Genomic DNA, 14,297 nt, shown 5'->3' with positions numbered 1-14,297 from the left:
TGCTTGAATTTCCCTTTGGCGCGCTCTATCAACCCTTATCGTCCTTCATCACTTTGTGCGTGCCCTAGGCCTCGTTTCCGAGCCGGAACCGTGACATGTTGTACTCCGAACATATCGTTTATTTTCCAATACAATTGCTATGTGTTTGTTAATAAAGTTTACACTTCATTTTGGAGACGCCGTTATTGTGTGACATTACTTAAGATATGCACAAACAGATAAACTGGACGCCTGAATGCCGTCGAAGAATCCTGCTGTGAAGTCAACGGGGGGAGTTGATTGAGTGCGCAGTGATGGACACTTTGTATTAAAGCACAAACAGATGCGTCCAAGGCATCGAGGATTTTTCTTGTTTTTTTTTATTCAATTAATCATGCACACTCGCATAACAGATTGCTCCAAAGCGGCGAGTGTGATTAACACATTAAGACTCAAGAAATTATATATACATATATTAAATACTTAATTATTACATACCTCGAAACAATACCTGACATCTATGGTCAGACATTACAAACATCGTATACAATACGATCAATAGCATTTTTCATGTAACAATACGAATTTTTATATTCAATAAACATCCACAGAGACATCTATGGAGAGAAATCTGGCGAAACCTGAGATAACTCAAGGTTTGCAATAGAAAATTGGAGAGGAAAAGCCAATTTTACAATGAAAATCAGAAAAATTGGCAAACTCTGGTAAGAAACGATTGACCTCGACAAACCAAAGTCTGGCCAACAACGAGACTAGTGGAAATCGAACCCGTGACACAACACTCAACGCTAGACCACGCTGCTGGTTAACTGTAAAATTTGGCATAGGGTAGGGTTGTTATGACTAGAGGTAGGATAGTCACAGTGCTATCCATTGTTCGGCAAACCTTTAACAATGCATTTTCAACCTTTGAACAATACACGGCCCCCTCAGCCTCCGGTGACTAGTTATGACATATGCGTTCCGATAGACCGAAAAATTTCCCGATGTATATATTTGTATCCCGGACCTTTTCGCCGTGAACATTTCACCCTATGACCTTTTCACTGTAGAAACGGTTCACATTGGCGACAATTCACTGTATGACCTGCAATTACTTTATCGGATACACAGATCCGTGTGAAGAGAGCGATGACCTCGGGCTTCAAAATCTGGGGGCGCCAAAATCGTCATCACAAATTTGCACAACTATCATCCATCCATCCCGCACATTTTTTTGTTCGTTGCATACATTGTTTATTTTGGAATAAATATATGTATATTATGAGATTTTGAGATATATCACGTCGTTTTTGGCACACGATAGACTAATAATGTGTCGTGCGCTTAATGAATTTCCAAACTTTGTTCGCATTCAAAGCATAGTACCCGAAATTCTTTCGCGACATAGGAACGTTAATTTTCAAAAGTATGTTCCCAAAAGTTGCGGTATTTATCCATTCAAATTGAGACAATTTTCGTTTGTGTCAGCTAAGGGTTTGCCTCGATGGTTTTTATGGTAATTTTTAATCGTCGGTTTTCCCCCATTTTCCATTAAATACTAAGAATAATCCTGACGAGTCAAATTCTACCAAAATACCTACATTTCATTATGCGAGTTTTTACTACTTAGCCGATAGTTCCGCAATGACTTTGAGTCCTCATTTTAACCATCGAATTTCTTTAGAGGTTTCATAAAAATATACAATATATATTTTAGATGAATTACTAGGCTTTGCTTGTGCGAGTGAAAGTTTTGAACCTATTAATCTAATTAATTGTAATTTATAGTTTTTACTTCTTTTTATTTTCTTCTTTATTCGTTTCTTTATATATTTTGGGTAAATAAAATGTTTGCTAAATAAAATGAAATGTTTTTTTTATACATATATCTTACATACATATATATATATATATATATATATATATATATATATATATATATATATATATATATATATATGTATGTATGATTATATAAAATGGTGGTTAGCATATTATGCTTTCGAGCAGAGTATCACGGGTTCATTTCCCACTAGAGTCCCGCTGCTGCCTAGACCTTGGTTTGTGACTCGAGGTCAATCGTTTCTTATCAGAATTTGCCATTTTTTCTGAATTTCATTGAAACAGTTCCTGTAAAATTGGCATTTCCTCCCCATTTCTCTCACATATCTTACTATTTATTCAACGTCTCAAGGTTCTCCAGTATGTATAAAATAATGCTGCAAATATTTCTCCATAGAAGTAAGTCTCCGTGGATGATTATCGTATAAAAATTCGTATTGTATAAATGCTTATTGATCTTATTATGTACATATACATATATAAAAATGCTTTCAATGCACTTGTTTGACCATAGATGTCATGTGTAATGTAAAAATACATAATAATTATGTATTGATATGTAGTTTGGTGTGTTTCTTGATCTGTATAATACACTCGCATGTAAGACGAGTGTACATAATTAATTAAATAAATTAAAAATACATATATTATCTATCCACAGTGTCATATTCGCGTAACCTGTGAAGACACTGTGGCATACATATGTATGTTAATTAAAATAAAATATAATCGCACCAGAGTTAGCCCCTTAAAATATTTTTTCGGATTTAATTTATGTTAAGAAAATGTTTTATTGTACATTTTATTGAATACAAAACTTTTAAAATTATAATCAAAAGCATTTTGACCTGCTTTTCAACTCAATAGCATTAAATTATTGCGTAATGTTAGTTAACAATTAAAAAGCTTTCAAAATATTAAACAATTGAAATTTCAGCTTAAGTTTAAATAGCACTGAACTATACATACAATCACAAGTGAAACTTCTTAAAATTTTAATTAAATTAAACGCAAAACTATTCGAGGACTCCGAAGCGAAACGTCTCTTCCTCGAAACCTATTATATGGATTCCGCCGCTTGTTTAAATAAAAAGAAAATTTAAATGTGCAATAAATCTTACTTTTTATAATACAATAAGCTTTAACCATCTAAATGTACTTTTTTCGGGTGGATCTCACTTTCCCTTCCTTTTTTTCCCCCCGGTCTCATTTTTCTCCGGCTTGAAGTTTCCTAAACGATTGTCCTTTTTCAAACAGACCGAATACGTCTTAACTGAAAATATAAACCTTTTAAAACCGTTCTCTCGGTGCGAGACGCAAAGTCCGCGTAATGCATATTCCATTATTTAAATGGAAACGCCAAAACGTTCGCTTATTAGCCTAATTGAACAGACATCTATTATTTATATTAAACTGCAAACTCTTGTGGATGACTTTCGCGTTAATATCGCATTATAATGCAGGGAAAAACAGTTCAACTGTGTGTGTATGTATATGTGTCATTTTTAATATCGTCGCTTTCCATTAACTTCTGCCTCCGTCCCGGAAAATTGGTTTCGGCGCTTTTCCGTCCTTGAGCTGACACAGAAAGCTCTAATGTGTCCGATGTTGGATGTAGTAGCCATGTTTTTTGTACATTAACTTTTGAGAAATTTTTCGCTACGTGATTTATTGCTTCCGAGTCGCTTTGCCATCATCTTTGCGCATTTGGCACACATTCAATATCTACATAGGAAAATGTTTGCCATATATTATGCTACGATCAAACGTTTAAACTTCTTATTTTCCTTGTGAACTTTCAATACGATACTCCATCCTGCTTTGTATAACTCGATTCTTGAATAGGCCCATCATCTATATATGTACATATGTACATACATATAATATAACTCATCAACAAAATAAATCTTGGATAAAATCTATATTTAAACGATTTAAATACCTGTTTTCTTTTGTTGACGCTTTTTTCTTTATTTATTTCTCAATAGATGAATAAAGCTTCGGAATGGCTCGAAGCCCTGGATTTTGAAACATATAGTGTATGTAAACCTTTTAAAACCGCTACGCACAACCATAGATTTTTACTTTAAATTTGGTATCTTGTGGTACTCTAACTTGGATTACAAACTACAATTTTTTTCTTAATTTTTGAACTCACCTTTGCAAAAACTTCACTACCAGTACCAAAATTAAAGCGACTTTTTGTAAACGATGTTTATTTGTTTTTCGAATCGTCAGCACGTTTTAAAGCGACAGCCAATTTGACAGCTGGCAGCTGATTTGTGCTCAGTTTATTTTGCCATTTCACCATGATTAGACTTACGCTTGAAAATTACTCAAATTTATTTCGAAAATCGTGGTTCAGTTCGCGAAACTTACCTTGCGATAGGTCCATTTTACGGTCGTAATTAAGCCTCCAAGATCTTGTGATTTAACCCCTTTGAATTATTTTCTGTGGGTATATGTGAAGTCCTTATATATATATAAACCCGAGGCGATGGACGACTTGGAAGCCTTTGCCGCGTTATTGCCGATATATAGCCCCAGCTGCTTGAAAATTGGACTTCCAGATTTCGCTTTATTTTAATCAGCCCCGACAACCATATAATAGCCCGATATCATATTTAATCCCTAATGGCATAACCTTAATATTCCAATAAAGACAATACCATGGCCATTAACATGATTTTTATTTTATTTTAAAGTTCTATACCTCTAAAAAACCAACCTTTATATGTACATATGTTAATTTCCCGAGACCATATACTATTATATGTATAACCGATATACATATGTAATTTATTTATTTATATAGTATCTTAGCTATCAAGCTAATTTAATAATACATCTTAATTACTTAAATCTAAAATTTATAATTAACTTATATATACTGTCCCTAACAGAGGTGTCTCTTCGCACCTCGAAAGAATGCATCCATGGTATTAGCAGACCTGATGCACTCAGGGGGAGGGCATTATACATGAGCACACCCCTGTGAAAAACACCCCCAGCTGTCTTATTTTTTCTTACTCTACTTACAACTAGTTTGTCCTTATTTCTAGTATAAAAACTATGTTTATCTCTATTCCTTATTATATAATCATCAAAGTACTTAGGCAATAAATTATGATCTAACTTATAAACAAAAGACAATGTACTAATTTTTAGACTAATTCTAATACTCATCCATCCCAATTCATCTAGCATACTTCCAATACTCTTAAATCTACTCACATTCAAAATACCTCTCATAGCTTTATTCTGTATTTTTTGCATTTTTTCTAAATCTTGGCCACAATTGTGTATAACTACCATTGGTCCATAAACAATTTTCTTTTAAATGCATCAGACATTTTTGTCACTAGCAGACTCTATACAACTATTTCCAATTTGAAGCTTATTATATTTAAATACAAGTATTATATGTATTTAAATGAATAACATTTTCCAACCTAACTACATAATTTCATTCATAATCGCTTCAACTGCATCGAGTGACCACTTTAAAAGGTCATACCAAACTTTTTAGTCAGTTCCTAATTACTTCTCCGTCAAAACCTGAACGTTGGAAATTTGTTCGTCGCACTAAACTTTACCTAATATTCTCGTACATTTTCACATCCACAGTTCGACGAGTTTCTCCTCAATTTTCCATACCACCGCCTGCAATGAATGAAGTCATGCTAGGTGGCAACTTGACTCTGCAATGCGTCGCAGTCGGCTCTCCTATGCCTCACGTCAAATGGAGAAAAGGTATGATTTTCCAACAAGTTTATTTTTCGGAACACATAACTTAACACTGTCACTTCAACACGATTGATTTCAGGTTTGGCTCAAGACTTGACTCCAGAAGATAAGCTGCCCATCGGAAGGAATGTGCTAGAATTGACTGATATAAGAGAGTCTGCGAATTATACTTGTGTTGCCTTGAGTGCTCTGGGTGTAATCGAACAGACTTCCATAGTTAAAGTTCAATGTGAGAATCTTTCAGTTTCATCGTTCCACCTTAAAGGATTTGTTTTTGAGTGATTATTGATTTTGGTTTTAGCTTTACCCGGTCCACCGACCAATGTGAGAGCATCTGAGATCACAGCAACATCTGTTCGTCTCACGTGGTCCTTCAACGGTCCTGAAGATCCTCAATATTACGTTATACAATTCAAACCCAAATACGCAAATCAGGTGAGTGCCCACTCAGACCGTATTAATGCTGGAGTAGTTGCATTATTGATCATTTCGATTATGTTTGCAATATTCAATTCGATATTGAGTCGTGAAAGTTTGATAATGAGATAACAATATAAATCCTAGAGGCATACTTGTTTTAATTCAACACTAACAAATATTTACATCAAATACAGTCACTGACTTAAGCACCTTCTTACTCTCGTAGAAATTAAAAATTAAATACACATTTAAATGGTGATACAATATATTTTAATTTCCGATTAAAATATGTTGTATCATTATTACAAACCGTATGTAATACTTTTGCAGTGTACCTGTAGTATATTTACATATGAACTTATGTAAGTTGAATCCGTACTTTTTGTACCATGTACCATGAACATCATAACTACATATTACAAATGGTAATTCAGTTACCAAATGTAATACACTTTGACATAGAAATGCAATTACTAGAAGTAATATCAGACGATTCCCAGCAGAAATACCAACGGAACCTACATAATTGACATAAAATCACTTATTTTATCAAACATCTACATACATACATACATATTTTAAGATAAATCATCAAAAGTGCATCATTCGATATTACACTAGCAATTACACACTAACTTTGCAATGTTGTTCAAAAATTATCATATTTACACATTATAACACAGTAACTAGCTGAAACGCTACATCGATCAAACTAGAACGCTATTACATACTATAATACCATCACACATTATAGCATCATTATACACTAAACATCGTTATAAACTGTTTAGTGTATGTATAATGGTTAACTGTAATAATAATATGTACTATAATTTCATTACACATTTTACTACTATTACACACTGTATTGCCATCACACCTTTATACATACATATATCACCATTACACATTGTAATACCACCAAAAACTGTAACGCTATCACACATCGTTACGCCTTTACACAATATAATTCCATGGCATTGAAGTATGCTATTACATACTTCAGTGCCATCATACATACATATGTATATATATCCACATTACACACTTTAACACCGTTAAAAATCAACGGTATTACACATTTTAACGCTCTTATACACTTTAAAGTCAATATATGTACATTATAATGCAATTACAACGCAATTGCACATTGTAACGCTTTTAATTACCATAATACCATCACACACTATGACACAGTTACAAATCAAAGCTATTACACATTATAACGCCATCACACATTACAATGCCATTGCACATTGTAAGGCTATTACACACTATAATACCGTTACAAACAAACTAACGCTATCACATATTGTAACGCATTTACACACTATAATGCCAATACACATTAAATACCGTTACCAACGGTAACGCTATCACAAATCGTTGCACCTTTACACAATATAATTCCATTACAAACTGTAATGCCATTACACACTATAATATAACGCCATTACACATTTTACTACTATTAAATACTGTATTGCCATCACAAATTTGTACATATATCATCATTACACATTGTAATACCACCAAAAACTGTAACACCATCACACATCGTAACGCTTTCACACGGTATAAAGCCAATACACACTACAACGCCATTGCAAATTGTAACGGTGTGTAATTACAAATTGTAATTACACACCATAATGCCATAACACATTTTATGTAACACTATTACACACTATAACACCATTACAGTTCAATGATATAACACATTGTTAATTCTTTACACACTATTAATTCCAATACACATTACAACGCCATTAGTATTACACACTTAACGCCGTTGCACGCTATAACTCTATTACACATTGTAACGGCTTTGTTTACCATAATTACAATACACACTTTGTCGCCATTACATATTGTAACGCCTTTACAAACTATGATGCCATTACACACTGTAACGTCATTTCACATTGTATTTCCACTACACATTGTAACGCTATTACACACTGTAACGCCATCAAATATTGTAATTCCCAAAATTAATCAGTCAAAAAAACAACCGATGCGACTATTCCAGTGTTAAACGTTTGATTTTCATACAACTTTCAATTCAACGTCCAAAATTGCGTACCTTACCCAGGCCTACAGTGAGATATCGGGAATCATCACGATGTACTACGCAGTGAGAAACCTCTCCCCCTATACCGAATACGAATTGTTCGTTATAGCTGTGAACAACATTGGACGAGGTCCTCCGAGCGCACCGGCTGTCGTAACAACCGGTGAAACAGGTAATGCATCCCTTCTACATTAGCTTTGTTTTGATTTTATATTTTGTTTCATATGTCGCTTTTCCTACTAACATATCTACATACATATATCACTTGTATATAATATATTTCATGAAAATTTAAAAAAAAAATCACAAAAATTTGCCGCTTCATCTTACATATTATTATTATTAATGATACATATTGGAATGTTTCGACTGAAAGTTGATTACCTATCCTAACGTGTAAATATCTCTTTACTATATCTATTATTAATGTAATTAATCGGATATATCAGTTTGTATACTCAAGTAGAAATGTTTGTACTTTTTTTTCAGATATGCATCTATATATTATATTTAACATAATTTATTTTCAGAACATGAAGAGAGGTCTTATAAATATTTAATTAAATTGAAAATACATATTTCCCCTCATATCATCAATACATTAAATCATCACTCACATTGTACATATGAATATAAATTGTTTGATTATTATTATTGATAATTTTTGGATTGTTATTTGGATATTGTGTATGTATGCTTTTATTGATACCAAAAAAAAATTGAAATGACATGGATTTCGTGTTTATATATTATTAAATAATCAAATAAGAAATGCATTGCTTTCAAAATGAAAATGGCTGCTTATTTTTTGACATACTAATAAAGCTGTATAAATTACAAATTTTAAAGAAATTGGCTCCTTGTATGAACGAATTTTCGATATGCATGATTCGGATGATGTGATATCGATTGTTCAAAATTTTGTTGCTTCGCATCAGATATTATATTATAATATAAATGTATGTTTCGTATCGGACCGATTTGTATGACACGCTTTTCACAAACACATTTTGCATCAATATACTTATTTCATACTTACTTGCAACACTCGATGAATTACAAATTTAATATAATACAATACATATGTACGTATGTACATATGTATGTATCAATTTATGCATGGGAACATTTAATAAATACGCAATGTCATAATACTCTTACATGATAATACACATGGACAGTTACATTAATACCCTTCAACAAGCTAATTTCTTCGAGCGGATGGATGTTGTTTCTCAAACCCCTTTTGAATTATTCATACACTTTCGAAGACATTCGAATTATATGATAATATTTCACCATCGACACTTTGAATTCAATATAAGAGAACGCACTCAATTTGCACGGGTCTGGGACTTTTCGCCGACAGACTTATATCGTCGATATTTAAATTTCATATAATATTTTATTTCAACATTTCACCAAAATCGACATTCAAAATTCAACGCTTTTTTATATATTTTAATATTTGTACATGTATGTTTATCCTATGCTATCTATGCATTTTCTATCATACATATATACATTTAACACTTAATTTTTATGTATTTAAACTTGCATAATATATATTAAATTCCATTTCATTGGGAAAAAATATATGTATATAAACAATTGTTTATATTATACCAAAAAAATTTGATACTTACAACTGAACAGTAGTATATATTTCATGTCACGGCTTTTTGCCATGAGGATAAAAATACGCAAATCCTATTGGTTAGTTAAGGTGTACAACCAATGGCAATCGAGATTAAAAAAAAATGAAATGAAATATAGTTATATATTAACTAATTTTACCATTTTGGGAAAGAATTTTCTTGCCGATTCGTTACACAACTTATTACTCGTAGACATAATAGGTAGCAGGCCTTTCAAAGACTCAAAATATTTTTTATATACTAAAAGTCTACGAGTGTAACAAATCGGCCAGACAATTATCTCCCAAAATGATAAAATTAGATAATATATTACTATATTTCATTTCATAATATTATAATATTAGATTTATATATAATACATTAATAATCAATCACGTTAGCTTTATTAGGGTCATAACCTTTCGTCACACTCTTGAATTATTTGGTGAATTTAAAATCTAGTTTTTTATTCGTTATTGTAATCTGTCTTTTTTTCTGACAGAAAGGCGATTCAAATCTATGGTAATTCACTTCATATTGGGAGATTTAAAATTCAATTTTATTGATTCTTTGAAATGATCTCTCATGTTACAAAAAAAATCTATTTTTGTTTAGAATCTAACCTTACCGAACATGAATAAATGCTTGCTTATTAAATCGCTAGATATGATACAAATATCTTTTGGCTTGAAAAATCATTATAATAAATCGCCCTTCATACTTTCTTACACCCTTTCTGTCTTAATTTGAAGCTAATATTTGAATCATTCTGAGTATATCTCATCACAAAATATATAATATTAGTATCGTTGTATCAAATATATGCTACTTGTATCAAAATTGCGTCGGCGAAAGTCCCATGATCTAAGTTCATATAGTCCGGATATCATCCTGTACAGACACATACCCAATACTCTTAAAAGAAATACTTAAAATGTATTTTAATTTCAGATGATTTTGATTCATTTTGATTTTTGAGTATTCGAAGATCTATAGATGAGTGAATTCGATTCGTCCATTCAATGCTGCGAATTTGCGAAATGTAACCGTCGGTCTCTGGCATAACGTTCTTCACAAAAAAAAAAATTAAAAAAAAAACATTAGCATTTGCAACGCATCGAGTGCTGAAGCACGATATCTCGACGATGTTTTCAGTTGGATAATTTTGTTTTATTGTTATTGTTATACTTTTTCTCTATAAGACAGGAATGTTGAACGAGCATCGCTTGTATTGTTCGCTTCATCGGCTTATGTGTGGATATATATTTATATGTTTATTTTTTGTGTCTTCGTCCGTTTTTTGTTTTCGTGTGTTTTTGAGATGGATTCGTTAACGTTTTATTTTCACTATTATTTTCCATGCATTCGATCGCGTGATTGATTGTTTATCACGGGCTGTCGCCATCGTCCCTACGCTTGATGTAAGTTTTATAATTTGTTTTGTGATATGGCAGTTTGACATGTTATTTTTATGTTTATGGCACTCATATATTTTGTGTTTATTTCGTTGATTTTTATATTACTATTATGTATCAACTTGTAAATACTTAATGTACATATTAAAAAAAAAACAACATCATCTTCACACACTCATCTATCATATGTAATTAATTTATTATTTAAAAAAATAACACTTTATTATGATTTATAATCATCTTTACAAACGTATACAAACTTTTCTGTAGTTTAATTTGATTATTTTTGATGTGCACTTTTACTAACGTAATTTCAAACGTTTTTCTCTAGTAGTTTCATTTATTTTCTTAGTTATATTATAAGGCTTATACAATTACAATATGAAATGATATACATATAATATATAAAATAGTTGAAATATTTACTCTACTGTGCTGTCTTCCAGTATAACTTCTAATCAATTTTTTTCTTCCATTTTTCCCTTCTCCGACTACAGGGGATTCCATTTTTGGAGGTGCCAGTAAGTCAAAATTTTGGTTATTATTTGTGAGTGTTCGTGTTTTTGTGTGAAATTTTCGCGAAACAACAATCTTTCAATTTGAAATCAATTTACAAACTACACATTCCCGTACAAAGGAAAATAAACGTATGATTATTTTCAATTGTTTTTGAAAAGACTTATAAATTGCGCTCCATTGAAATTTGGCGAACGTTATTTTTCTTTCGCTGATTAAGTGTGGACTTTTTCCCTCAAAAAAAAAGAAGAAAAAATCCTTATAAAAGTAATGCTTTAACTCTTTTTCCGATTGATTTAACCCATTGTACCTTTTACAACGTAACTTTCCTTTGTTCTGTTTATTTTATTTCTCTAACATAAATTTTATTACTTATATATAATATTATATATACATATAGCGTAGCATAACAATTTTTCTCGATCGTATACAAAGCCTGAACTCCTCTCAAAATTAATATTCGCATTAGGTATCTGATTTGTATGCATGAGATTAACGGGGAACATTAATGGAAATCGACTATAGATATAGCGATATGAGATTGTATGTATAGTTACGATTGTAATAAATTTCAAATACATATTAATGTACGTATATAAATTATTACGTGTGTATAAAACTAATGATACATTGCTTAACGGTTGGGTTGATTTATTTAAATAAATTCAAATCTTAATGTTATTTACATATAATATATGTACATTAAGTAACCAATAATATGAAAATTGAATTATTATAATAACACTTACATATTTTGCCATTCTAATGAAAGATAATATGATGGATGTATTTTTATGGATAATATCTATTGATCATTACGTTTCCTTAGTATTGATATATGGATATGAAACTTGGATTTTGAATGTAAGAATGTGTTTTAAATTTAGTTCCAACTTAATACACAAACTTAAAGAACATTGGAATTAAATCGAATTATAGCTGAACTAATTGATAGATAAACAAAATGCTCAAATGGTACCGAAAAGTATCTAGGAGAAAGCAAGAAAGCTCAGAAAGGCGTTCGTTAACCGGTTTTTTGATTATTCCTCACAAGAATATTACCCACACGAAGATTCCGCACACAGAAAACTAATATAGAACCATAGGAAACACTCGTGTGAGCAATCCTATTGAAGAAAAGAATCCGTCCATCACATTAGCTATTAATGAAAAGACATTAATAAGAAGATATTCATACATATATTTTTAATCTGTATTCATTATAACTAAAAAAATCACCGGATACATTGATGAAGAATTTCAATAATGCAAATAGTTAGGTAAAATAGGCCATCTTGAGATAAAAATACTGTATTTACTCAAATTGATTAATGAGAGGATGTTATGGATATTAAAAAAAAATAATATTAAAAAAAAAAACAATATTTTCAATCTCAATAAGTCGAACGCTATCTATATGTATATGTATGTATATTCATATTTTAAAATTTATTTTGTCACACTGTACGGACTTTACGCCTACAATGCGCATGCGCAATCTGTCAATTGATATCACCATGATTGATTGTACAGACACAACGAAAGTGCGCAGTTTTTTATAGTCAAAGTGCACCTGGTTACTAGTTGGTATATACAAACATATATGCTCAACTGAGTCACTTTCGTCTGTCATTTTCTTGAGAGTGGCCTAATTTTCTACCCACCTCAAGGCACAAACAGACTAAATCGTACAGCACGGGTGCGTTCTCGGCCTCCTGTGGTGAAAAACTTGTCTCACATTAAGGTTAGGTGCATATATTTGGGAGGTCGCACGTGTATGTAGTTTTTCAAATATGTCAAAGCAAGGATTAAATATCACAAAAACATAGATCAGATGTGCAGATTTTTTAACTATCTAAAAAAAAAACACGTGTCGCGTACCTTTATATGTGTCTGCGCTTTTACAGTGGTTAAAGATTGTGTGATTTGTCACAGAAAGTGGGCAAACATTCTAGTACTAGTATTATGCCCGTTGACGGTCAACATTGACTGATTACCTTCGTTTGTATGCTTTCTCTCTCAAAACTTGCTAGGATTTTTTATTTTATTGTATAATATTGTTTCAGCCCTGAGATCCTCGATTGCTCTCATGAATATCGAACAATTTAAATTCAAATTTACCTGCGACTAAAACTAAATATTTAATTCACAGAACCGGGTACTGCGCCGCGAAACGTGCAAGTGCGACCGTTAAGCTCGAGCACCATGGTCATACAATGGGACGAGCCGGAACTGCCTAATGGGCAGGTTACGGTAAACTAAATTTAACTCTCATACATTTTCATTTTGCACGTAACAATTACAGAGTAATTTCCATCTCATTTTTATTTCACTGAAAACGTCCATCTTTCATTTTTATAGGGCTATAAAGTGTACTTCACGACGAGTCCCTCGCTCCAAATGCAATCTTGGGAGTCACAAATGGTATTTTTCATTTTACACTACTAATTCCGACCCCTAGCCAAAATTGTACAATATATAAACACAACTTGTGTACCCTCTCAGGTGGATAACAATCAACTTACGACAATAAGTGAATTAACACCCCACACAGTTTACACGATACGCGTGCAAGCTTTCACGTCCGTAGGACCTGGCCCTCTATCAGGCCCTGTACAAGTCAAGACTCAGCAAGGTTAGTATTTGTGCTTCGTAAGCTTCATT

The 14,297-nt window shown here is 32.0% G+C and overlaps 1 protein-coding gene across 4 annotated transcripts in view; it reads left to right on the top strand.

Moving 5' to 3' along the window:
* Positions 1-14,297, top strand: part of Lar (tyrosine-protein phosphatase Lar) — a 280,520-nt gene that overhangs the window by 240,143 nt on the left and 26,080 nt on the right. For 2 of the 4 annotated variants that reach the window (XM_077441552.1, XM_077441550.1), the window contains exons 8-15: positions 5,452-5,577; positions 5,651-5,800; positions 5,873-6,006; positions 8,087-8,237; positions 11,615-11,638; positions 13,786-13,886; positions 13,995-14,057; positions 14,139-14,268. In XM_077441552.1, coding sequence (XP_077297678.1) covers positions 5,452-5,577; positions 5,651-5,800; positions 5,873-6,006; positions 8,087-8,237; positions 11,615-11,638; positions 13,786-13,886; positions 13,995-14,057; positions 14,139-14,268 — 879 coding nt within the window. The remainder of the gene's footprint in view (positions 1-5,451; positions 5,578-5,650; positions 5,801-5,872; positions 6,007-8,086; positions 8,238-11,614; positions 11,639-13,785; positions 13,887-13,994; positions 14,058-14,138; positions 14,269-14,297) is intronic. The other 2 variants (XM_077441553.1, XM_077441551.1) reach the window with 1 other exon arrangement.

This window comes from Arctopsyche grandis, chromosome 11 (assembly GCF_051622035.1).
Source record: "Arctopsyche grandis isolate Sample6627 chromosome 11, ASM5162203v2, whole genome shotgun sequence".
Lineage (NCBI taxonomy): Eukaryota > Metazoa > Arthropoda > Insecta > Trichoptera > Hydropsychidae > Arctopsyche > Arctopsyche grandis.
Note: the sequence above shows the minus strand (reverse complement) of the source record. Positions and strands in the feature narration are given on the sequence as shown.